Source organism: Trichomonas vaginalis, chromosome IV (genome assembly GCF_026262505.1).
Source record: "Trichomonas vaginalis G3 chromosome IV, whole genome shotgun sequence".
Classification (NCBI taxonomy): Eukaryota; Parabasalia; order Trichomonadida; family Trichomonadidae; genus Trichomonas; species Trichomonas vaginalis.
In genome coordinates, this window is record NC_067206.1 from 38847283 (window position 1) to 38871447 (window position 24165).

At 34.4% G+C, this 24165-nt stretch overlaps 14 protein-coding genes and 3 pseudogenes across 17 annotated transcripts, besides 4 other annotated features; 12 read left to right on the top strand and 5 right to left on the bottom strand.

Moving 5' to 3' along the window:
• Window positions 1–191: 191 nt before the first annotated feature.
• Window positions 192–2065, top strand: TVAGG3_0246220 (protein polyglutamylation; the record flags this gene model as incomplete). Its single annotated transcript, XM_001302276.1, has 1 exon — window positions 192–1667. The coding sequence occupies one exon, from the start codon at window positions 192–194 to the stop codon at window positions 1665–1667; it is 1476 nt and encodes a 491-aa protein (XP_001302277.1).
• Window positions 2066–2271: 206 nt separating this feature from the next.
• On the top strand, window positions 2272–3240 carry TVAGG3_0246230 (uncharacterized protein; the record flags this gene model as incomplete). Its single annotated transcript, XM_001302277.1, has 1 exon — window positions 2272–3195. The coding sequence occupies one exon, from the start codon at window positions 2272–2274 to the stop codon at window positions 3193–3195; it is 924 nt and encodes a 307-aa protein (XP_001302278.1).
• Window positions 3241–4224: 984 nt separating this feature from the next.
• TVAGG3_0246240 (pectin lyase-like family) lies at window positions 4225–4985 on the top strand (the record flags this gene model as incomplete). The annotated part of the gene is made up of 1 exon (XM_001302278.1): window positions 4267–4863. One exon carries the CDS (start codon window positions 4267–4269, stop codon window positions 4861–4863), a length of 597 nt encoding a protein of 198 aa, XP_001302279.1.
• Window positions 4986–5298: 313 nt separating this feature from the next.
• Window positions 5299–6570, bottom strand: TVAGG3_0246250 (uncharacterized protein; the record flags this gene model as incomplete). Its single annotated transcript, XM_001302279.2, has 1 exon — window positions 5299–6483. One exon carries the CDS (start codon window positions 6481–6483, stop codon window positions 5299–5301), a length of 1185 nt encoding a protein of 394 aa, XP_001302280.1.
• Window positions 6571–11279: 4709 nt separating this feature from the next.
• On the top strand, window positions 11280–12065 carry TVAGG3_0246260 (protein of unknown function, DUF4106 family; the record flags this gene model as incomplete). The annotated part of the gene is made up of 1 exon (XM_051227865.1): window positions 11280–12065. One exon carries the CDS (start codon window positions 11280–11282, stop codon window positions 12063–12065), a length of 786 nt encoding a protein of 261 aa, XP_051112851.1.
• A 121-nt stretch (window positions 12066–12186) lies between these two features.
• Window positions 12187–24165: part of a mobile genetic element that runs on past the window's edge.
• Window positions 13795–13822: a terminal%2Cinverted (terminal inverted repeat of Mariner transposon ID:TVAGG3_0246280).
• Window positions 13795–15061: a mobile genetic element.
• Window positions 13891–14981, top strand: TVAGG3_0246290 (annotated as a pseudogene). The gene has a single exon. A coding segment is annotated over exon 1 (1091 nt).
• Window positions 15034–15061: a terminal%2Cinverted (terminal inverted repeat of Mariner transposon ID:TVAGG3_0246280).
• TVAGG3_0246300 lies at window positions 17302–18201 on the top strand (annotated as a pseudogene). The gene has a single exon. A coding segment is annotated over exon 1 (900 nt).
• On the top strand, window positions 18238–18657 carry TVAGG3_0246310 (protein of unknown function, DUF4108 family; the record flags this gene model as incomplete). Its single annotated transcript, XM_051227866.1, has 1 exon — window positions 18238–18657. One exon carries the CDS (start codon window positions 18238–18240, stop codon window positions 18655–18657), a length of 420 nt encoding a protein of 139 aa, XP_051112852.1.
• Window positions 18674–19125, bottom strand: TVAGG3_0246320 (annotated as a pseudogene). Its single transcript has one exon. A coding segment is annotated over exon 1 (452 nt).
• Window positions 19162–19388, top strand: TVAGG3_0246330 (P-loop containing nucleoside triphosphate hydrolases family; the record flags this gene model as incomplete). Its single annotated transcript, XM_051227867.1, has 1 exon — window positions 19162–19388. A coding segment is annotated over one exon (227 nt), but the record flags the coding sequence as incomplete, so codon positions are not given.
• On the top strand, window positions 19589–20038 carry TVAGG3_0246340 (protein of unknown function, DUF4106 family; the record flags this gene model as incomplete). The annotated part of the gene is made up of 1 exon (XM_051227868.1): window positions 19589–20038. The coding sequence occupies one exon, from the start codon at window positions 19589–19591 to the stop codon at window positions 20036–20038; it is 450 nt and encodes a 149-aa protein (XP_051112854.1).
• On the top strand, window positions 20516–20716 carry TVAGG3_0246350 (uncharacterized protein; the record flags this gene model as incomplete). Its single annotated transcript, XM_051227869.1, has 1 exon — window positions 20516–20716. One exon carries the CDS (start codon window positions 20516–20518, stop codon window positions 20714–20716), a length of 201 nt encoding a protein of 66 aa, XP_051112855.1.
• On the bottom strand, window positions 20746–20877 carry TVAGG3_0246360 (uncharacterized protein; the record flags this gene model as incomplete). The annotated part of the gene is made up of 1 exon (XM_051227870.1): window positions 20746–20877. A coding segment is annotated over one exon (132 nt), but the record flags the coding sequence as incomplete, so codon positions are not given.
• On the bottom strand, window positions 21132–21329 carry TVAGG3_0246370 (uncharacterized protein; the record flags this gene model as incomplete). Its single annotated transcript, XM_051227871.1, has 1 exon — window positions 21132–21329. A coding segment is annotated over one exon (198 nt), but the record flags the coding sequence as incomplete, so codon positions are not given.
• Window positions 21577–21966, top strand: TVAGG3_0246380 (uncharacterized protein; the record flags this gene model as incomplete). Its single annotated transcript, XM_051227872.1, has 1 exon — window positions 21577–21966. One exon carries the CDS (start codon window positions 21577–21579, stop codon window positions 21964–21966), a length of 390 nt encoding a protein of 129 aa, XP_051112858.1.
• On the top strand, window positions 21995–22579 carry TVAGG3_0246390 (uncharacterized protein; the record flags this gene model as incomplete). Its single annotated transcript, XM_051227873.1, has 1 exon — window positions 21995–22579. One exon carries the CDS (start codon window positions 21995–21997, stop codon window positions 22577–22579), a length of 585 nt encoding a protein of 194 aa, XP_051112859.1.
• On the bottom strand, window positions 23399–23662 carry TVAGG3_0246400 (uncharacterized protein; the record flags this gene model as incomplete). Its single annotated transcript, XM_051227874.1, has 1 exon — window positions 23399–23662. The coding sequence occupies one exon, from the start codon at window positions 23660–23662 to the stop codon at window positions 23399–23401; it is 264 nt and encodes an 87-aa protein (XP_051112860.1).

Below are 24165 nucleotides of genomic sequence, written 5' to 3' on the forward strand. Positions count from 1 at the left end.
ATGGCCCTTCAAATGGACCAATAGCATTTTAAATAAAATGAAGATGTTTAGCATAGGAATCCTCTTTGATATCTTCTGTATTTAAAAATATTCATATTCAAATTAAGTGTTCCTGATTGGGTTACCAGCAAATTAGTATTGTCAATGCTATACTAGATATGTTTTCTTGAAAACAGAAATCATTTTTCATTATGGAAAAAGTGAAGCGATTGCTCAACGAGTTTCCGCTTCCTTTTTCATGCATTTCAATGCCGAAATCTGATGGACATGCAAGATTAAATGAAAACAACCAACGATTCTGTCCATATTACGTTGCAAGTGATCTTCAATTTGAATGTTTAAAGAAATGTGGTTTCATTCCAACAATGTCTACAACAAACACGAATATTATAGCTGGTCGTTTACTAAATGAAGAATCATTTAAAGCTTTAAAACCATGGCAAAAAGTAAATCATTTCTTTTCTGTTGATTTAATTGGTAGAAAAGACGAATTTCATCAAAGAATGCTTGAATTACGTGACAGAATTGGCAATGATGAGACTCAATTTTATCAAGAATCATATCTTTTACCAGATGATTTTGAAAAAATCATGACAGCGTGGTCAACATCTCCAATGTGGATATTAAAGCCACGTGCATCATCAAAAGGACAGAATATTGAAATCAGAGACTCAAAAGAACAATCATATCCTCCATATCCTTATTTAGTTCAAAAATATTTAGACAGACCATTCTTAATACTAAGACGAAAATTCGATATTCGATTTTATACGCTTGTTACAGGTGTCGAACCTCTTAGAATTTACATTCATCGCCACGGATTAGGATTATTTTGTACAACAAAGTATGATAAATCTGCAGGAGTTAAAGATCCTCGTATGCACATTACTAATTGGGAAGTAAACAAGGATTCCAAAGCTTTTGTTCGTGCCCACGGAATCGAAGAAACCGAGGAAGATTCAAAATGGTCACTTCCCTTCTTTTTCAATTGGCTTTCAAAAAACGGCTATAATTCTGATGAAATAAAGAAACACATGGAATACGCAGCTGTCAAAGCTACTATTGCAGGTATGGATAAAGTAAGAGAGAGCCATATCAAAGTGATAAAAGATAGACATCAATCATTTGAGTTGTTGGGAATTGACATGTTATTGGATGAAAATTTGAATCCTTATGTTGTTGAAATAAACGTAAGTCCTGGTATGTCAGGAACCGATTCTGAGCTTGATAAATGGATGAAAACTGAAGTATTAATGGATACTTATAACATGGCAAAGATTGTTGATTGTGATCCTTATAAAGAATGCAAAGATGTTGAAAGAATTCATGAAATTGAAAGAAATTCTGTATCAAAGAAAAGAAGAGAAAATGTTGAGAAAGGATCTGTGAATCCTTGGGATGATCCTGTATTTATGGATGTTGAGATTGTAAGAGAATATGTTGATGAATTGGAAAGATGTCGTGGATATCATTGCGTTTATCCTCTGAAAGAAAATGTTTTGAAATACAAAAATTGTTTCTCAAAAAATATTTATGAAGATATTGTTTTGAGAAATTGGGTTTTAATGAATGATACTGAAAAAGAAGCTGCTATGGGAAGAGCTCTTGTAAGTTATAATCATTTCTTAAATGAAACTACTCAATCTAATTACTGTTCTATTTGTTAAAGTTATTTGTTATTTAAAAAAGTTATTTTTCAATTTTAAATTGAAGCGTTTACTAAAAATCATGAAATTCATAATTTAAGTTTATATATATGGCACAATGATGTGTTGTATTGAAAGTGACTTGATCGCCTTGATAACTGTGTATATATTGAATACATTTTATTACAGAAATGAATAAATCTGAATTGAAATAATGCAGAAGAATCAAATTCATTAATTCTAATCAAAGTTTAATATCAAATTGAAATAAAAAGCAAAATTTAACTCAGAATTGAAATCTATTTGATGTATTTTATGCATGATATACAGTTTTCAATAAATTAATAATATACAAATTAAATATTGCGCATTTATGCTAATGCAAAATACCATAAAATTGTTTTGATAAGCTAAAAAACTGATTTTAAAATTTTTCTGATTCTTTTTCATAAAAATTAATTGCCAAATTCTAAGATTTTTACAACTCTTTTGGTTGTTAAAAATTCGAGAAAATTCCATATAAAGCTCTAAAATAAATGGATCCGAAATTTGAGGACATTTCTCATGTTAAAAAATAGAGAAATACGACAATTATTATTTCGCACTAAAAAGTGACAATTTTAAAATGATTTCGAAAGAAGAATTTTTAAACATCTTTCAAGACTTTCAATGGAATGATTTTAATGTCGACAAACCTCTGAGAGATGAGTTGAGACGTATCATTCCTGAAATTCGAAAGTTAAATTGGAAACTACAACCACTCAAGACCACATTTAAATTCTCTGTTCTATCCGGTGACACCACACCAGAGGAAGCACGCAAAGTTATGGATATTATTTTTAATACATCAATCCCTGATGATTATTTTCAATCTTTATTAGAAAAGTATCCATACACCCCAAAGCCAGTAACAAAACCTCCAGAACCAGTAGAGAAAAAGCAGCAAGAAAAAGTTGAGAAAAAGTCAACAAGTCTTAATTTCCCAACTGGAGCAAGTCCAAAACCAACAACAAATACAGATGTTCAGCCAAAGTTACCACATAAAGCTCTAAAAGCTATTACTCCAGTCAAAAATAATAATCAGCAAAAGCATTCGGAAGGAAAACAAAAATACGAAAAAACTTATGAAGAGAAGCCAAGAGAGGAAAGACCAAAAGACAGACCTAAAAACAATCGTGAAAAACCACAGCGTGAAAAGAAAGAACAAGTGACCGAATTAAAAGATGAAGATTTCCCAGCTTTACCGACAAACCCTACAACACAGCCACCAGCATTCAAGGCAACTAAGCAGTGGCTTAACCTCAAACAATACAAGAGAGTTACTGAACCTGTAGATCCTGAACCATGGACAGGAGCTTCAGATGGAATCGATATTACACTTAACCCAACATCTGTAATCGTAAAAACAAGTAATGAACAAAAAGAAGATATTATGAAAATTATTGCACAAAAACTCGGTCTTTTAGCAGTTAATGCACCTCCACCAAATAAAGAGGACATCAGATCTGTTCATACTATTTACTTTGAAGTAGAAGAAGTAAAACAATAAACTGTATTTCTAATAAAAATTATAATTATAAATAAATTGCCGAAATAGCTTTACTTGATTTTTTTCTTTCATGAAATTATTTGCTTTAACAAGGTTTGAGTACTTTTTCTTTTATTTTTTTGAATGTTATTATTTTTTCTTTTCCAAAGGATATATGTCCAACTAAAAAGTACAGGAAAATCTTGTAATATAGACGATCCTTGCACATACTCTGATGGATTATCAAAGATATCTCAAGGAGATTCAATAATTTCATTTGACCAACAAATAAATACAACAAATGAATTAAATCAAATCAGAAATTTAGCTATAGAATCCATCAATAAAGGTTGTAGTTTTGATGGAAACAATGTAATTATTGATGGAAGCAATTCTGAACATTATTATCCAGCATTTATACTAATTAACAACGGAAATTCTACGAAAATATCAAATATTAAGTTTGTTAATTTCAATTCTCCTATTATCCATGCAAGAAATTCATATAATACACAAATCGAAAATATATCACTACACGAATCAATAATTTTCAATCAATTTTCTTTTATTACAATTGCTTCATCAGAAATACATCTTAAAAACGTATCATTACACAAAAATGCCGCTAAAGAATCTTCAATTATCTCAATTCATTCATCAAATGTCATATTTTCGAATGTATTGATATATCAAAACTTCCTATTCCATGCATCTAAACACCCAATGATATATAATATCCATTCAAAAATCGAATTTGAAAATTCTATTTTCGAAAAAAACAGTTCGCCATTATCTCCATTGATTTCTAGTGAATCGTTGTCATCAATCAAGCTATTTAATTCGAGTTTCATGTACTGTCATCACTCTCAATTCTTTCTTCTTGATGAATCAAACAAAATTCAAATAAAAAATTCAAAATTCCATGATTGCATGGGCCAATTAGTATCAGGTATAGATAGATCAGAAATAAATATATATCAATCTGATGTAAGAATCATACTTTCCCATAAATATCCATTGATTTTGGTCGAAAATTCTTCACTTTCAATTGAACATTCAATTTTTGAGAACATCGATTCAAATTATTTGGCCATGTCAAGGGGAAGTAATTCAAAAATAAATGTTTTACATAGTAGTTTCCTTTCTATTAAAGGAAAAACATCTGTTTTGGCTGGAAAACACAAATCAAATATTTCAATAATTGATTGCAATTTCCTGAATACAATGGTGACTGTTGGAGCTGTTTCATCATCAAGAGGAACTGTAGATATATCCAACTCCATATTTGATAAGAATTGGGCTCCTGCAGTTTCAGTTGCAAATTCACGCGCAAATATCAATAATGTTTCATTTTCAAATAGCTTTGCTATAAATAAATGGTCTGTTTACGGTGAAACAAGTCAAATTTCTATCAAAAATTCACAATTTTCAGATCAATCACTAAAGAGTTTGATTCATAATAATGGAAACTCAGAATTATATAGACTAACATTTAACTCTTCTAAAGAGTATAGTTTGTCTTCTAAATTGGCTGAAAAATGTATTGAATGCAATTTTGGAATTGCGTTTACAGATTCAACATCGAATTTCATTATGATTCAGATGTTTGTCATCTATGCCCTTATCATTGCCATTGTTATTTCATTGTTAAAGAGGAGAAAAATTTTCAAGCCAAGGAAGTTACTTTAACTGGCCATTTGTCGTTGTTTGATTAATAACTCATGGATTTTTATCCGATCTTTATCATATCTAACAATCAGTTTCCATTATTTTGAAATTTTATATTTTATTTATTTCTTGTATGTTTAAATATTATGTCTGTATTGTATTATAATAACATACTTTTTAACTTATATATGTTAATTCTAATCAAATTAGTAAATTTTCTATCCATATTAGAAATTTTTCTTTTGTTGTTATTTTCATTAGTTTTTTCTTTAATAAAAGAAAGACACAAATAAATTTCTTTATGCAAAATTAGCTCATTTTTAGAAATTTGGAAATATCTCATATTTTTTCTTACATTTAAACATTAAGAAGTATTTTATAGGCTTTCCTGCTTAATTATGATAAAAAGACACATGATTTATTGTAAAAATTATAAATAAAAATACAAACATTTTATTATTCTTTAACAGAAGAAATAAGTTCGGTTAAAAGAGATCCAAGAGCAGAAACGTCTTCGTTTGGTGATTTTGTGAGATTTTCAATTGAATCAGAGTGTTCTTTCAGTTTTGTGACGAGTTCAAGCAAAATTTCATCATCGTTACATGAAAGAATAAGAGAAACAATTGCAGGGACAATTGGAACTAATGATTCTTGATCGTCTAAAAAATGTAATAAAATATCAAGAACTTGTGATAAAGGAATTACATTTTTGAGTTCGTACTTGAACAGAATAGCTGTAGCGATGCGTTGTAACTCAAATGGGTATTCATTTATCACGTGTAATAAGATTCTTGGAATTAATTCTTTATGACGCTCGAAAAACTCGTCAAAATTAGATAAAAGTAAACGAAAAGCAGCTGCAGATTTCTTCTGCATTATACTATCTATTATTAATTGATGAATATTATGAATTGGATATTTTGAAACGACAAAGAACTTGAAAATGCTCTCCTGTAGTGCTTGATCATCTGTTATAATTAATTCCGATATCATATGGTGTATATCATCTGGTAATTCGCATTCAATTCCTTCTCTAAACAAATTTGAAAGGGTATCGAAGGCATATTTGGGATTTCCTTTGACTTGTTGAAGAATACAACTGAAACACCATTGAATGATGCTTGCCGCTTCTACATCTTGAGGAAGCCAATTTGTAATCGCAGATAAAAATTTGGAAAGGTCTATTGATTCTGCAATTTTGACAAAGTATTCTGAGATGAGATTCGAAGAATATATAACAAGAAACATTTGCTGAGAGAGTTTAACTTGATTTGATAAAAAGTCAATTCCATATTGAGCTAGAACAGGATCTATAAGTTGAAACGCTTCTAATATAGCTCCTGGTGCGTTTTCAATTAATATTGGCTCGAGTTTGTTTTCTTTATTTTCAGATATTGATTCAAGTAATTTTCCTGCGATTAATCTTTGCTGATAATCAATATCGATGTTCGAATATATCATAAGAATCCTTTCTAACATCAGTAATTTCGTTTTTTTATTCATATAAAGATATCCGTTTTCAATTAATTTTTTTGAGGATTCATTTAGTGGAGATAAGATAGCAAGCTTGGCTTCTTGTATTTTTGTCTGCTTTTCTGGGCTTCCCCAGAGAATACTTTCCTCATAAATTGAATCGAACATCTCGCAATGAATTAAAAAAGTGACATAATAATTCTTAAACATTCTTTCTAAGTGACATTATAACTTATTAAAAAGCCTATGTTTTCGAAACTTGATGATCCAAAGACATCAGCATTCTCTTGCTTCTTTTAGACTAAAATAATTCAAAATTTACTAATTTTTTTTTAAAACTTCACTTATCCAAGAATTGCCAAGCATCGCAAGTAGTATAGGTATCGGAGTACATTTTACAAATAAACAAGTAATAACTAAAATTTTTACTCAATCATAAGAAAAATATGAGATATTTTTCTTCAATTGTTTTTTTCAAGATATTCATTTCTTGAATTAACTACTGTATAATGGGTGATGCGTTATCTTCGCCTATGTATTCTGATATGAAGAGAATTATGCGGTGTTACTGTAATTTTATAACATGAATTAATGGATTTTCGAGGAATTCCTGATAATTCAATCATTTGCAAGTATTCATCTGCTTTATTCTCAACAACAGTGCATTGAATTGAATTGCATTCATTGAATGCATTTGCATCAACTGTTTCAACAGAAAGTGAGAAATAGATGTATTTGAGATTATCATAATTGTCGAATGAGTATTTTTGAATTGAAGTTACTCCGTCAGAAACAATCTTTATCTTCTATACTAAAAAGATCGGAATTTGCTCCAAACTTAATTTGAGTGATTGTTGAATTTTCGAAGGCATTTGAACATATTGTTTTTACAGTATCAGGAATTGTAATATCCCAGTATTCAAATCCCCAAAACTCATAGATTGTTGTATTTTTTATATCCATAATCAATGAATTACTATCAATAATACGATTATGGTTCTCAAAGTATGAACCTGAAACATTTGTTGATTTTGTAATTGAAAACCTGGAAAATAAAGTTTTGCATGTGAAGTTCATTTGAAGCTTTGGAGATTCATATGTTGAGAAAGAACCTGCTTTAACAATCATTGGAGAATTCGGAAAAATTATATATTCAAGATCGGCACAAAAAGAAAATATATTCGCTCCGATGAATTCTAAAGGTCCTAAAAATGTAATATTTTTTCAAGAATTTACACCAATAGAATGCATGATCTCCTATTTTATTCACTTTTTCTGGAATTATGATTGAGATAATTTTTGATTCGTAAAAACAATTTTCATAAATTGTTGTTATAGTATTTGGAATTTCGTATGTAAAAAAAAAAAAAAAAAAAAGGTAGTGGGGCTTCCAGGCACTTCGTGCCCTCTAGCCCTGAAGATGTTTAGTATAAATGAAGTTTTTATTCGGAGGGCTTCCAGGCGCGTTGCGCCCTCTAGCCCTGAAGATGTTTAGTATAAATGAAGTTTTTATTCGGAAAGCCTTCTTCTGGGTCGAAAACATTATATAATGTGTCGCTTTTCACAAATTATATATGTTTTTCATGTTTTGTTACTTTTCTGTCACTTTTCAGGTAAAACATTTTTATTATTATATATAAATGAATTTTACAAAACCACCGTTACCGTTCTTTGGAAATAAGAGTAGATGTTAAAGATATTATATTGAGAGAACTTAAAGAAACTACCGAATGGTCTAACATTTGTAGATTTGTTCGGTGGAAGTTTCTATATCCCATTTGTGGCATATAATATTCCCAGACTCAAAGATTATATGCAATGACTTCGACAACTATATGGACCGTCTCAAACATATTCCAGACACAAACAATATATTGAAAGAGTTAAAAGAAAAGATACCTATAGGTAAGATGGAACGTATACCATTAGATAACAAAAATATTGTGAGAGAGGTTTTGAAAAAAGCAGAATATATAGACTGGGATAGTATATCTGCTAGACTATTATATAGTGGTGCTATAAGAGTTCATGACATTGAAACACTTATGTCAAAGTTTTATATCTTAACTATACAAATGTTTTCAAAGAGGACATAGAAAAATATATTGAGGTATAGAGTTTGTGAGATGTCATTGGACAGATTTGTATGAAAAATATAAAGACAAGGAAAATGTTTTCTTTATAGTGGACCCGCCGTTCTATAACACATGGGATTTTCAATACCAAGTAGACTGGACTTTGAGAGACTCTTTAGAAACTTTAGACGTTTTACATAACCATCCATGCTTTTACTTTACATCCGATAAAAGTGGTTTGGAAACCGTTATGAGATGGTTAGAGGACATACATGACTATGAGTTTAGATATGACAAGATAGAATATGAGAGAGGACGGTTATTTTACAAAACTAACAACACGTTGACCGAGTAGTTTTTTGTGCTGAACAAATAGTGTCATATAAACATCTGTCAAAAACCGCTTTTTAACTTCACTTAAAATGCCACGTAAGCTACGTAAGAATATACGTAAGAGGAAGAGAGCATTGAAACATCCAATAGTAAAACTGACACCACAACAACAGTTGCAACAACAAATGATGAATGACCCCACTATGTTGCAACAAATGTCAAGCAACCCTATGCTTTTAAACCGAGTTATTGGTGCACAGAGTGGAGGTTTAAGAGCGGCACTTTTAGCGAAAATGGCAGGCTATGGTGGAGCTGCAGACGGAACAGCTTATAACCCTCAAAGTCAAATGAATTTGAGTTCACTCAAAAATCAAATAACAGATGTCAAAAAGTCAAACATAGACATACAGAAACAAATAAGTGAAAACAAAAAAAACTAGAATATGACAGACACACAAAGAAACTCAATGAGTTAAACGTAGAGAAAAAGAAGAAAGAAGAACAACTGAAAGAACTAAGTACAGAGGAATATGCGAAAAAAGTGTCAGAAAAAGCAGCAGAAGTAGCAAAAATGGAACAAGATGTTATAAATTTGAAAAACCATACTACTCAATATAAAGTACTGAAAGATGAAGAGATAAAACAAAAAGCCCTGAAGACATATATGGATAGCGATGAGTATAAAAAGAAGTTGAAGCAAATGTAAAGGCAGAAAAACTTTTACAGTTGCAAAACCAAACCGTACAGTATGAAAACTTAGCACAAGAAAGTAAAAATAACGACGCAGCCATGCAAAAGGCAATGAAAAGCGCAGAATATATAAAAGCTAATAATGACTGGTTAGATGCCCAAGCCAACGCTAAAGCAGCCCAACTTATAGGGTCAATAAGGACAAAAATACAAGCGGATGAAGACAGTTCAAATGAAGCTTTAATGAATGCTGACTTTAAGAACGCCTTCGAAGCTCTTCATAGTAAGGTGAAACTAGTGAACGACTTCTCATCTGGAAAGAAACTGAAGTCTGAAGGTTTCGACAAAGAGTTAAGAGAAGTAGCACAAAATATGACGAAAATAACAGATGCAGCAACGAGACAGGCAGTTCAAAGTGCCTATGACGCCGTTAGAGCAACTGTTGTGGAAAGTCAAGAAAAAGAGTTACAACAGACCAAAACAGACCTAGTAAATGCTTTCTTAAAAACGAAAAGTCAGGTAGGACATTATGCTGCAGATGGAACATATGTGCCAGCTGGTGGAACTTATATACCAGCTGGTGGAACTTATATACTAGCTAGTGGAACTTATATACCACCAAACCCTCCAAGAGAAGCACCTGCACCAGGACTACCTAAAACATTTACATCGTCACATGGACACAGACACAGGCATGCACCAAAACCAACAGTTCAAAATCCAGCACAGCAACCAACAGTTCAAAATCCAGCACCACAACCAACAGTTCAAAACACTGCACAGCAACCAACAGTTCAAAACCCTGCACAGCAACCAACAGTTCAAAACACTGCACAGCAACAACCACAAACAGAGCAAGGACATAAAAGAAGTAGAGAACAAGGAAACCAAGAATTCTTAAAAATGCTTAAGGAAAATTATGGTTACCCAGATACTCTTGACTTTAGTGACAGATATAAAGAAGCTATTAGAAAGTTCAAGGAAGGAAATACTGACCCGAACCTATTTAGCTTTATGGTTCAGCACCAAATGGGATATAATTTCAAACCTGGAAAATACAAGCTCGCTAAGGGATATGATTTAATAGCATATCATCCAAATGACATGAATGAATTTACTCCGAGATATTTGGTGTCAGAGATAAATGATAATTCAACTATCTTCATGAAACGCGTAAAAAATAGAGACGGAACGAAAGAAGAAAGGGTTATGAATGCGGATGACTTAAATAGGGAACTTGTTAAAAACGGTCTCGGAATATATGAAATGCCAGCAGATGAGGTACAAGAAACTCCACAGGAAGAAGTTCAGATACAACCAGACATGGAAGAAATAGTTCAGCAACAACAGCTAGAAGAGCCTGAAGGAAACAAACAAGTCCCTCCTTTGGAAACTAACTTCACAGAACTAGATGAAGATTTGGAACAGCCGAAAAATCTTGACCCTCAACAAGAGTATGCGGAGAATATGGAATCTTTCCAAGAGTCTAAGAAAAATTCGGCTGACATAGTAGAAGAATATCGAAAAATGTTCGCCGACATACAAAAGACTCCAACATCAGATGAAAATATTCAGCATAGAATGGAAGAACTGAAAGAAAGTGTACGCAAATACAACAATCCTTTTTACTTACGACCATATAACGTTCAATCTTTGGCTGAACTCGGTGAAAATAAAAGGTTAAATTTCACCAAAACATATAGAAATGAAACATTGTTTAAAGTTCATTCAGAACCTAACCAATATGGAAACAAACCTACTTTTGTTTCTGCAGACTATGGAACTACAATGAGATGGGGTCATAAAGCTAATCCGGATAGGTGGTTCATAAACTTACAACCACAATTCCAAGAAGTTGTAGACGCAATGGAAGTGAATGGTGAACCAGATATAGCTGGTATTTTCAGCGCGGCTTTAATGCCATTGAAAGATATGAAACATGCAGATATTTTGGACCAGTATGAAATGAACATGGCTGATGGAAATATAACACCTGACGTTCTAGAACATTTATCTCAAAGAACTACACAGAACCATAGAGATGGTATATTTGGTGAAGAGTTTAGAAAGAAAGTTAGGGAGATAGAAGGAAGAGAACCTATTGTACATGACCTTGCAAACGAAAGTTTGCAAAATGTCATAAAAACTTACTTTGCAGACAATGAACCGAGAAGGGATGAATATTTAAGAAAACTCAAATGGACAGTACCAAATGAAATGTTAGTATTGAAAAACATGTTCCTTGACAAAATAAAACCAACTACAGAAATAAATGACGCAAGACTGAAACATTGGGTAAAAGCTTTCCCATTCACAAAAGATATTATTGGTAACATGGAAAGAAAACCAGAATGGCTACAAAAACATATATTTGGAAACGAGCTTATTCCATATGGACAAGCTCTGTTTGAAGAGCTTGAACCGGAAACTCAGGAAAGAGTCATGCAAACAATACGCGAAGACTCAAATACAAACTATGACAAAATCTTTCTAGGATATAGGTTACCTGAGATGGGCGACCAGAGCCCAAAGGCAAAAAGGACATGGGAAATTTACAACATACTAGGTGAACATGAGGCAAAGATGCAACAACTTGAAGCAGAGGGCAAGTTACCAAAAGCGACACCAAAGAAGAAGAGTAGAACAAAGTAAAGCTTGGTCCGAGTGGGTTCTATTATGATATATAAATCCAACTATTCTATATTTTTACCCATATGAAATGTACGCCGCTCAGAATATAACGCCAACAGTTTTGGATGCCATGAACGGAAATGTTTCCGAATGGTATAACGAATGCGACAATGCCATTAGAAGGTCAGAAATAGTTCCTGGAACTTACGAATATACAACTGCTGTTTCTTATGGAAACGTAGGTGAGTTTGGAGAAGGTTCTTCAACAACAGTAGATATTGCTTGCGACAGGTTTCATATTATTTCTATTGACAACTCATTCTTATACGTGGAACAAGACATTGAAATAAAACCTTCTGCCAAGTTGTCTGACAAGAAAGGTTGCAATGGAATTTTCTATGTCGGATACCAATATGCTCCAGAAGTTTTCATGGGATATAAGATATATTCTAACTCTGACTTAGTTCAAACAGTAACATGGGCAAACTATGAATGGTTCGCTTTGAGAAACTCAGTACAACCACAAGCTAGAGAACAAACAGACCAGTATGCAAATATTGAGAAATAAGAAGACTTGACCCTAACGTTCCAGGAGTTTATGTTAACCTTTCTGGTTCAGATGGAAATGCTGCCACTAAAGTAAAACTGAAACTTAGAGTTCCTTTGTCATCTTTCCTCATCTTCAGGTTTTTAAGATACTTGCCAAACTGGGCAGGAAAAATTTCTATCGAACTTACTCCAAGCAAAAATAACTTAGTCATTGCACCAACACAAGACCCATTCACTATTACTGTAGCTGGAACTGGTGGAGCCAAGTTCTGTGACTTTTGCAAAGACAAAGTTGACTTAGACTTTGGTTTCTCAAACTTCAACAATGAAGTAAACTATTATTTCAATGCTGCTGGAACTGCTTGGGACCCAGTTAAGTTCACATGCGAAAAGTTTGAATGCAAGAGAATAGAAAGCAGACTTGCAGTCTATATGTTGGACCCAGATATTTCAAATGCTTTAGCTGCCAAATATATTGCAGTTCCACTTATGTTCCCTATACACCAAATATCTGTCAAAGACTTTGCAGGTGAAGTTGGAAACCAAAGTGCTGACCCAGGTGCAAGAACAGATATTGCTTTAACAACTGCAATGAAACATGCAGATACTATGTTTGTACTGTTCAGACGAACTATAAATGACTATTCTTGTTTCTACAACCCCGGTATTAAATATCATATAAACATAGATGGCAAATATTATCCAAGAGAAGAATATTCTACAGTTGAGGATATGAGGTCATACAACTTGACATTAGATGCTATGAACTTTAACAACAACTTCACAACAACCATTAACCCTGAAATGCAAAGTTCTATTATGCCATATGTGAAAGTATGGACTCATACAGGAGGTCAAAAAACTCAATATACAAATGGAGACCGTTCAAACTTTTGGCTTGGCATTCCATTTGCTGACTCAGAAGACTTTATGGGTGGTATTTCAACTGTTGGTACTGTACAAATACAATATACTGGTGACAGAGACGGTCCAGATGAACTGAGAGCAAAGAAGTTTACAAAACCAATAGCACTTTTCACGGAAGATGCTCTTTTGAAGATTCGTTCGATGAAACCTGCTGGGGCTCCTCAGATTGGCATAACGACAGCTTCCATCGAGCAGATTTTGGCAGCAGGTCAGTAAGTTGTTCTTGAACTGACTTCTCTCCGTCAAATATTGACAGTACGCCAGTTTTGACATATAGGGTGTCCAAAGGTGCGTTTAGCACAGCGCTCTATATGAGACTATTAAAGGAGATATATGCTGATTATAAATATATAATAAAAAATATGAATATATGTATATGATGAGTAAGTTGTATTTTGGCGCCATGCCGGGATATAAAATGAATTTTGAGACAAGAGGCGGTTTCGCGGGAAATTTTGGCGGGATTTTTTTCATTTTTTTAATGAATCATAAAGAAAACATCCTCGCTCTTGCAAAAAAATGCAAAGACTGTAAAAAAATCTACGAGACATTGGTAAAATGCTTCGGTATGGATGCTCCTAGCTATTCCACTGTAACGTATCATGTTAGGATGTATCACTTCATGAACAAAAAGGCGCCCATCATAAAAATTGACAAAAAATCGCCGGATCAAAGAAAAATCAAAGCAATTCTTCAAGCGCTAGATGAAGACCCAAGAGCATCACTCAGAAGGATAGAGGAGATGACAAAGATACCACGTACAACAGTCAGTTATTATCTGCACAATTATTTGAACTACAAACTAGCGTATACACGTTGGGTTCCGCACAACCTTAATTCAGTTCAAAAAAAATCTAGAGTCCAATCTTCGAAAGAGCTCCTCTCTATATTGGGTGCGTATCAATCCAAGAAGTTTCGCTTTTTAGTAACAGGGGACGAGTCTTGGTTTCAATATGCAACAGAAGCCAAAATCATGTGGATCCCGAAGGATGAAAATCCGCAAACATTCCCGAAGAAAAAAATTAACACACCAATGATGATGTTGTCGGTTTTTTGGGGCGTGAATGGCATCATCGCAATTGATATTCTCAAAAACCTAATACGATGAATGCTCAGTATCTAATTGACAATGTTCTTACTCAAATTATCAATTCTGATGAGTTTGAGAAATCCAAACAACAAAAACAAAAGTTTGCAATTCATTTTGATAATTCAAGAGTTCACAAAAGTCATAAGGTAATGAATTACTTAGTGGAAAACAATGTCAAAGTTGTTCCAAACCCAATTTATTCACCTGATATTGCACCCTCTGACTTTTATTTATTCGCGAGTCCAGATGATCTTGAAAATTTTGTAAGAGAGCAATTTGAGCAATTTTCTCATGATGATTTAAAGCGTGTCTTTGAAGCCTGGATCGATCGCTGCGAACGCGTGATTGAATCCAATGGTGATTATATTTAAATAAACTTTATATATATGTAACTTGTTTATTTCTATTCGCAGTATTCAGGTTTGTGCTAAACACACCTTTGGACACCCTATAATATTGTAAGATAAACTTACCTTTAGTAATATCGGTCAGTTTTGAAGTTATATTTTTGTCTGCTTCAAGAACTTTCACCATTTCAGTTATACCAACTTTCTTTGCTTTATGAAAATATTTTGGTTCAGCAAATATTGCTATTCTATAACATTTTCCATTGTTTGTGTAAAGAACTATTCTGTCAATGTATTTGTATTGTTTGTGTGTGTAAACTTTGTTCTGCTTCAATTCGAAGAGATACTCGAATACGTCCATCTTTTTATTCTAAGTAAAATGTCATTTCCGAAAATAGAAGCGTGAGTGTTTCAAAAGGTTTAATGGCGGTGGCAGATGTGAAGTTAAATTCACCAACTCAAACAAACAGTCAAAGTGTTGTTGTCAATGTCAAAGACAGAGATGTTGAAGTGGGGAAACCATACGAAGACGAAGATGGTATAACGATTTTCCTGTAAAAGAACAACCAACATATCCTGAAGTTAGCAGAGACTTAAGTTCTGTTGCAGATATTCGAAACGACTACCAACAACTGAAAGACAAACTTCAAACTCAGGAGAAGATTTGTCAAGCTTTAGGTATAATGTTAAACTTGGTCGAACACAACCCTGTAAAAGTGAACTCATATGTCATTGCACCTCATGAAGTTTGAAAGAACTATTGAAACTTTTGACAGAGGCAGACGATATAACATCAAAGAAATAGAACCCGACATTAGTTGCTGTGGTGTTTCATATAATGTCATTGAAGATATACGTTATGAAAGGAGGTGAAACGTTGAACTTAAAGTTAGTTTCCCAGACGTCATAAAATATTTGACGACCACAACATTTCATTAAAATTTATTTGCTAAGTAAAAATGTCAAAACTTCTTGAAAGATGTTTGAAGAAAAATAATATAAGACTTTATTCATGTAAAGGATTTTACACACTTTTGAACGATATGAAAGACCCTGTTTGTTTGTTCGTGTAGACAAAGGAAAGTTCTATGTCTTTACAAATATTTGAACTTCTTAGACAGAGAACTTCAAGAAACCTCATGTGAAAGTTTAGATGAAGTTTCTCCACTTTCAGAAAAAACTTTTAAATATATAAATGGCAGAAGATATAATGGTTTATACTATTACGACTAAAAACCCTGAGTCATATAATTCTATAACAAACAAACTTACAAAGTCCTCAAGGACGATATTGTAAACTAACCTTAAACACAATGACGACTAAAGCCTGTTTTGCTCTTTTGACACCAGAAGACTTTATTGTTGTGAATGGTAAAAAATACTCCTTTGAAGATACTTACTCAGATATACCCCAACAGGTTTTGTTGACTTATTTAATACTTTAAGGACGGGTGTAACATGTGCTGCAACTAGAGCAGGTTTCATTATGTTTGGATGTCCGACTGAGTTTACTATAAACGATATGAGCTATAATACAAAACTTATTTCTGGTTTTTACTACCAACAGTTTCTATAACAGGAAAAGGTGTCATACAAGGAATGTCTATTCCATTGACATTAAGCACACCAATCTTATATATTGTTCAAACTTAGGTTCAAAGTGTTATTCGAATGTCGACAGAAACTATTATGACCAAAAGATACTTATGCGTATAAACTACTTTCTCTGCTGGTTTGCTATTGTTCATTCGAATGCAGAATTTTCAACCTTAGTGAACTCAAACACTTTGGCAAGTATAACGTTGACATTAGTTGACGCAAACTTTGTTCCTGTAAAACTTTTATGTCCTATGTATTTGTCAATGACGGCAGAAAGTTTCGAATTGGAAGATGCAACTGGTGAAAGTATTGTATTACAAGAACAACTTCAACAACAAATAGCTCAAGAACAACAAATGCAACAAATGCAACAACAAAGTCAAGAATAAAAAAAATTTTTTTATTTTTATAAAAATGTACAGAATAGATGTTTCAGATTTTTATGACTTCCAGCATTCAGAAATATGTGTCCATTTCGAGACTATAACAAGAGTCGAGAATTTGAAACGTTTAGTCATTTATGTCGACTCTGCCCCAGAATGTTTGTTATGAAAGAATGGGATGTAGTCTTTAACAAACCAAGAGCAACAATAGTTTCAGAACAAGAATGTAGACAGAAACTTAAGAAAATAAAAGTCGTACAAGTTGGCAATGAAGATGTTAGATGCTTGGATATTTATTGTCAAAGTTAGAAGATTTTTCAGTTCGAGGTATAAAGTTCTATACACCTTCTCCAAACTTCTATTCTATCTTCACTGGATATAAATACGAACAAGTAGAATGAAAGAAAATATTATAGAAGCTTGGTTAGACCATGTCAAAGAAATTATATGCAATGGAAACGAAAAGGTTTATGAGTATATCTTATGTTGGTTTGCAAACATCTTACAACATCAAGTGCTAAAAATGAAACTGCTCTCATTATAATTGGAAAACAAGGAACTGGTAAGAATACTTTCTTTACAGATATCTTGTGCAAACTGTTAGAAGGTTATTCGAATCCGAATATGACAAACTTAGAAAACATCTGCGGTAAATTTAACTCCTCAATAGAGAATATGAAACTTATAGTTTGTAACGAACTTCAAAGTATAGATACAACAAAGTTTTTAAACTCAGATGCTTTGAAGAGTCTTATAACAGATAAAGTTGGAGTTGTTGAAAGAAAATATAAAGACCAAAGAGTTTGTGAAAATGTTGCAAACTTCATTATGGTTTCAAACAATGCTGTTCCGATGAAGTTAGAAAGTTCTGACAGAAGATATGTAGTTGTCAGAACGTCAGATTCTCATATGCAAAGATACAGAATATTTTGACGACTTAGCAGAAACTTTGACATCTGACTTTTACAACCACTTGTTCTCATATTTTATGACATTAGATATTTCTAAGTTCAATCCAAGACAAATTCCACATACCGAAGAGAGACAAACATTGTTAGAAGCAAACAAGAGTGTATATGAACTGTTCATAGATGAAACTGACTTTGTGTCATTAGATGAAAGGTCATTGTACGATTCGTATAAACAATATTGTCAGATGATATGGTTATATGACAGCGTCTAAACGAACATTCTTGGCAAATGTCAAAAGTCTTTTAGATGTTCAGAATGGTGTATATACAAAGAAAAATTTTTATGAGTAAATTTAAAAAAAAATATTTTTTTATCCGATAGAAAAGATGGCAAAATTCATCTCAGTAAACAAGTACATGTCAGGACTTAAAGAAGAACTAGACCCATTCACATATTTGAATGTTTACTTCTACCATTTTGAAAAGTCTTCATTCAGCAAAGTTTGGAACATCGAACCAGTTAAGTTTGCTATTGTGACTAAAAACGGTGCGAAATTTGAAGACTTAGACATAGAAGGTTTGTTAGCAGTCAAAGAAAGTTTTGACAGAAGGTTTTCAAACCTTAAAGAAGGCAAAGCATACAAACTTGTTATACCTTATGAACCAAAGAAAGCAGACGACTATGAATATTATGAGTCTAAGATAGTTGAAGTTCAAGGTAAATTGGGTAAAAAGATTTTAGAGTCTAAGCCAGTGTTTGCTCCTAAAGAGGAAGAGAACATTGACATTGACCCAGAAATGTTCTAAAAATAAAATTTTATTTTTACATGTCAAATTTCTTTTTCTCTGGAACTGGTTCAGGTTCTTTCTTCTCTTCTACTACTTTCTTTTCTTTCTTTTCTCTCTTCTTCTTTTCTGGTGGAGTTATGTCAAATTTGGCGCAACTATATTTATGTAAAAGTTCTTTGTCCTTTAATAGCTCATCTATTCTGTTTTCTATTTCATCTTCAAGAACAGCGCATGTGTCTTCTTTGCATTCTAAGAACTTTTGTTGGACTTCATCTTCCAATCGGCGTCATCTCTGTCAACAAGTCTGTCATTGACAAATTTTAAGACTGCTCTTTGTAATGTTTTATGGTTCTTGTCATATTCCCAGAAACAGAACTTTAGAACAAATTCACCTTTCTTGTTTACACTATGTAAGATTTTATGGTCGACAGATGTTTTGCTGTCAAAAAGCTTGTCTCGAATATAGATAGCGAAATCGCTAGACATTTTCTAAAAGATAAAAATTTTAATTTTTCTAAAAATATGTTAGAAAAAAAGTTTGCTGACATTGACAAGAAATTTGAGAATGTTTTAAATAAGAACAAGAGGAAGTTAGAAAATGCTCAGATAAAACCTATACATGACAAGTTCTTATTTGCTCAGAATGGTATAACAGGTCTAATTGCACCACCTGGGTCGGGTAAGACTTTCACTTATCTTAAAATGGCTGCACAACAACAAGAACTAGATGAGAAGAACCCATTCTATGAGTTAGTTGTTATTTGTAGTACTTCTGGTCAATTTGACCAAACCGTCAATTCGTTCAAAGATATTATAAAGAAGTCTAAGTTAGTATGTATAAAGGATACTGAGTTGTTTAGATTGGATAAAGAAGTACCAAAGAAGAGTTTTGAAGTATAATGCTATAAATGAGTATATAAATTCTAAGTTTAAAGACCCTAATGAGGAAATGCAGAGAATATTAGAGAAGAAACACTTCAGAAACAAACAGAAAGAGATAGAATACATTTCGAAGAAATTGCAATCTTACGATTGGAAGACTTACCCTCATAGATGTCTTCTTATCTTAGATGATTTCGCCTCTCATCCTTTGTTAAAGAATAGAGAACAAGACATGTGTCGAATTCTTAAGAAGCTCAGACACTTTAACATCTCAGTTGTCATTTGTGTACAGACAGCAAAGAGTTTAAGTAAGGATGTTAAAAGAATACTTACTGACATTGTACTTTTCCCCGGATTGTCCGAAGACGATTTCATGGAACTTATGAAAGAGTCCATGGCAGGTAAGTTTGACAGACATGAACTATGGGAGAAGTACAAAGTCATACAAGACCCTCATACTTCTTTCAGAATTCATATCTACGCAAACAAAGTTCAAATTGTAAAAAGTCAAGCTTGAAAAATCTAAGTGTTTAGTCTTAGTAAGATGGTAGCTTCTTAAAGCAAATACCATTGCTGAGTTTTATGTACGTGAAGAGAAGTACAATGAATTCAATTACGAGTACAATTGCAATGACAACTAAGGCAACTATTTTTGTCTTTTGCCAACAAGGGTACTTCTTCTCTTCCAATGGTTCGGCAGAACTATACTCACTCATGAGAAATGCCAAAACGGTTTAATAGAAAAAGTGTCATTTTTTCATGTCAGAAGACTCGAAGGTGCAACACTTCCAAAATACCGACGAACTCAGAAGAGCAGCATGGCAGTATCTTCTTGACAACTTCTTTGAGTTCTCCAGGTACACCTTGGAAAATGCTGAAGAACTCCGACACAGAGAATTTGGAGAAATTGCACTCCAATACTACCTTGACAAACAAAGGGTAAACAAAGGGTAAATTAAGACTAAAAACTTAACGTTTAAAAAGTGACATTTTTATGAGCTCCGAGTCACCGAGAAAACTTGGTCAGATGTTAGCAGCTTACTTCCCTGAGGAGGATGGAAGCGTTACATACGTAAGGTTCAAAAACAACGAACCTGGAATTGCGTACAAAATTCGCAATTACATGACCATGGAAGAGTACGAAAGGTTCCTACAAGAGAAACCAGCTCTAAACAACTCAGAAAAGAAAGAATAAAAAGTTTAACTCGTAATTGTTTATTTTTTTTACTTGTATGGGCAAGCTGCAAGAATGAAGTCGACTATCTCAGTCTTTGTTTTGACGAGCTGGACGGCTCTTGCGAGTACGTCTGTTTTGCGGTCTCCAGCTGGTGTCTGACCTTCGTAATTGCGCATGTTCTTGAGAGCTCCAACTGTAAATGATTGTAGGATGAAGAGTCTCTCAGACTGCTTGAGGTAGTCTTCACGGTCACGAACTGAATCTGTGGTACGAGTCGAATCGGTCGATTTGAGGGAAGAGACTGAAAGCCTGTCGTCTTCCATAGGGGCTGTGGCATAATCTTTGCGTAAGCGGTTCAGACCTTCTTCGAACTCTTGGTCTCTCTTCGTTGAGATTGGAATTGGAATTGCTGGGGTGGAGCTTGCTGGAACATCCAAGGGTTGGGGAAGTAAGGCATAGGCTGAGGAGGGTAGTTCGGGAAGCCTTGTGGTGGGTAGTAACCTTGAGGTGGAAATTGGTAGTAAATCGGAGGTACTTGCTGGAACTGAGGTTGCTGAGGAGACTGTTGTGGTTCTGCAGCTTTCGGTTCCTCTGGTTTGGGAATGGACTCGGTTGGTGGGACGTGGGACATTCGTTTGTGTCCTGTGGGATGGAAAATATTTTCCTGTCGGAAGGAAAAACTTTTCCTGTCGGATGGAAAAACTTTTTCTGTTGGAAGGAAAAACTTTTTCTGAAGTTTGACCAAAAAGTTCTCAATTTTCGAAAATTTGAATGGTTTACGGACGGACAACTGGAAGAGTTCTTCCTGTCGTCGGGAAAAATTTTTCCCTTTGTCCGGAAAATTTTTTCCAGTTGTCGGGAAAATATTTTCCTGTCGGATGGAAGGACTCGGAATGCCAGAAGGATTTGACGAGGCAATTTACCTTATAGAGATAAATGAAGTTGTTAAGCAGTACTTGCGCAGGGTAATGAAGCCCAAGGTCAAGTTCACCGCTATTTCTGGAAGGGCTGCCTTGAATCTCGAGACTTCGACTGGAATTCCAATTCAAATACCAGAAAACACTCCTTTCGACGACATAAAGGACGCCAAAAGAGAAACTCTTGTTAAGTTCCTAAACAAACGTCCTTGGATAAAAATACCAAACAAGGAGAACCCCCTACCCCATATGAAATTGGCAATTCAGTCTCTCCTTCACTTCTCGGGTCAGCCGTTCTACATAACCTGTGAAGGCGACATCCAACCAGTTCAGTCAACCTTAACGTTTTGAGTAAAAAACATTTTTTTTCATTTTTTGAATGAAGCAAGTTAAATTCGTCCCACACCAATCTCAATGGACCGATGAAGAGTTTCAAGCCATGGTTGAAGACGTTGAGAACGACATAGACGGCGAACTTGAAGGAGCTCAAATCACAATTGCAACCAAAATTGCAGGAGTCAAGGAACAGATAGCTCCACTTAAAGCTACCAAAGCTACTCTTGACCTCATGGATAGTTACCGTTTAGATGTCAAGAGTGGAATAAGACAATTAAAATTAAAACTTCTAAACTACGAAGCTATACTCCAAAAGTTAGCAGAAATGAGAAGACTTTACCAGAGCTACTTACATGTAAGGGACTTACCTTCAAGCAGTCCGACCAAAGATGAATTTGTTGACATTGTCCCAATTTTGTCCGAAAGTCAGCTCAGATGTTTCGAACTGCTCCCAACATATCCAGAATATGAACGTTTGCCTGAACTCTTCCGCAATCTCAAAAAACGTTTTTTGGTTCTCATGTTCGAAACTTTTATCGGAAGAGACAACAAACGTTCAGAAGAAGAACAAGATATTATTTTAAACTTGTTGTATGACATAACTGTCATAACAAGCTTTTTGAAGTAAAACCGTCATTCTCAAACCACTTCATTTTTCGATGTCCGAACAAGCACCGAAGCCAAACTCAATGGCAGATGTCCTTTCAAGGTTGTCAGACAAGCGCCCAGTTCAAATTCAAATTGCCCAATTGAAAGCTCATCTGACAAACACCATTAAGACTCTCCAAAGTAGTCTTATGACAGAGATGACCAATCTCAAAGCCAATGTCCTCACGAACCAAGCTTCCAATGAGAAAGTCCTGAACGATTTCGCGGAAACCTTGCGCCAATACGACATAGAGAACCAAAACCTTGCCCGACTCATCTACCGTTTCTTCGAAGAGATAGACGCCATCTGGAAGGTACTCGGAAAGGACAGAACATGCAACACCGTACTTCGTGAACACAGAATTGCCGAAGGTATTATCAAAGAAGAGGAAGAAGAGAAGAAGAGGAAGAAGAGAAGAGAGGAAGAGAGGAAGAAGAGGAAGAAGAGGAAGAAGAGAAACACGAAGAAGTTCCTGAAGCCGCTACATGGGCAACCCTTGTTGCCGATGACGCTTACGAAATTTCCCAACCCTACCCATACCAAATCCGCAACAAGGAGACAGGCAAGGTTCTTACCCCAGTCCTCAACAACTTGGGACACTTGAACCTTAACCTTCGGAATTACGGTTCAATTTCCATGGGAAGCTTGTCGGTATGCAATGGGTTCCAAATCCATACAAGAAGACGAGGGTCAGACACATTGACGGTGACAAGCTCAACAACCGTAAGGAGAACCTCGAGTGGTTCTAAGAGTAAAAAAATTTTATTTTAGGGGGAAACCCCAAGTAAATTTAGGTGTTTATTTGGATAAGTATGTTAAATTAAGGGTAATTTGCAAAATTAGTTCCCGACCTTTGAATTGGGCTCTTTCGTTATCCCAGTTGCGTAGGAGGTCGTCCCAGAGGAGTTGGTAGAATTGCCAATCCAAGGACGATTTGTCCTCCCAGGCATTGAGGATGTACTGCTCGTAGAGTTTCATGACCTCTGCCTTGCACCAGACACCCTCTCCCTTGGAACGTAAGGCTTCTTCGAAGTGCTCGAATGCGATTGGCTGCGTGACCATCCGAAATGACACTTTTTGTCCGTTTGGTCAATGTTCGTGTCTCGTGCCATAGTCGACGAAAATACAGACAAACAGGTTATATATGAGTTTGAGACCAAGAATGGTGTAACTCGACCTGTCCGATTCAAAGACTCCGAGGGCGACCATGAAATTAAACGGAAATTAGCTAGGAAGGAATATAAAATGGACTGGTTGCCACCACCTCCACCTCCACCACCTTTACCTGTTCCTCAAGTAAATAAGCCTTTCCCGTTCCCAAGAATTCCACATTTTAATTCAAATTCGAATAAAAATTTTTTATTTCATGCAATGTTTTATTTCTGTGCCGTCTTCAAGTATGCCCCAGTACTTACGCTTGGAGAGGACATGAACTTCAGAAAATACCTTATCTAGCTTAAAACAGCCCATCTTTTCACCGACCATTCCCATTTCAATGAGTTTGTTGTATCCTTCTTCGTTCGTCATGAGTGCGTCAATGTTCTCATAGTAAACCTTCACTTTGG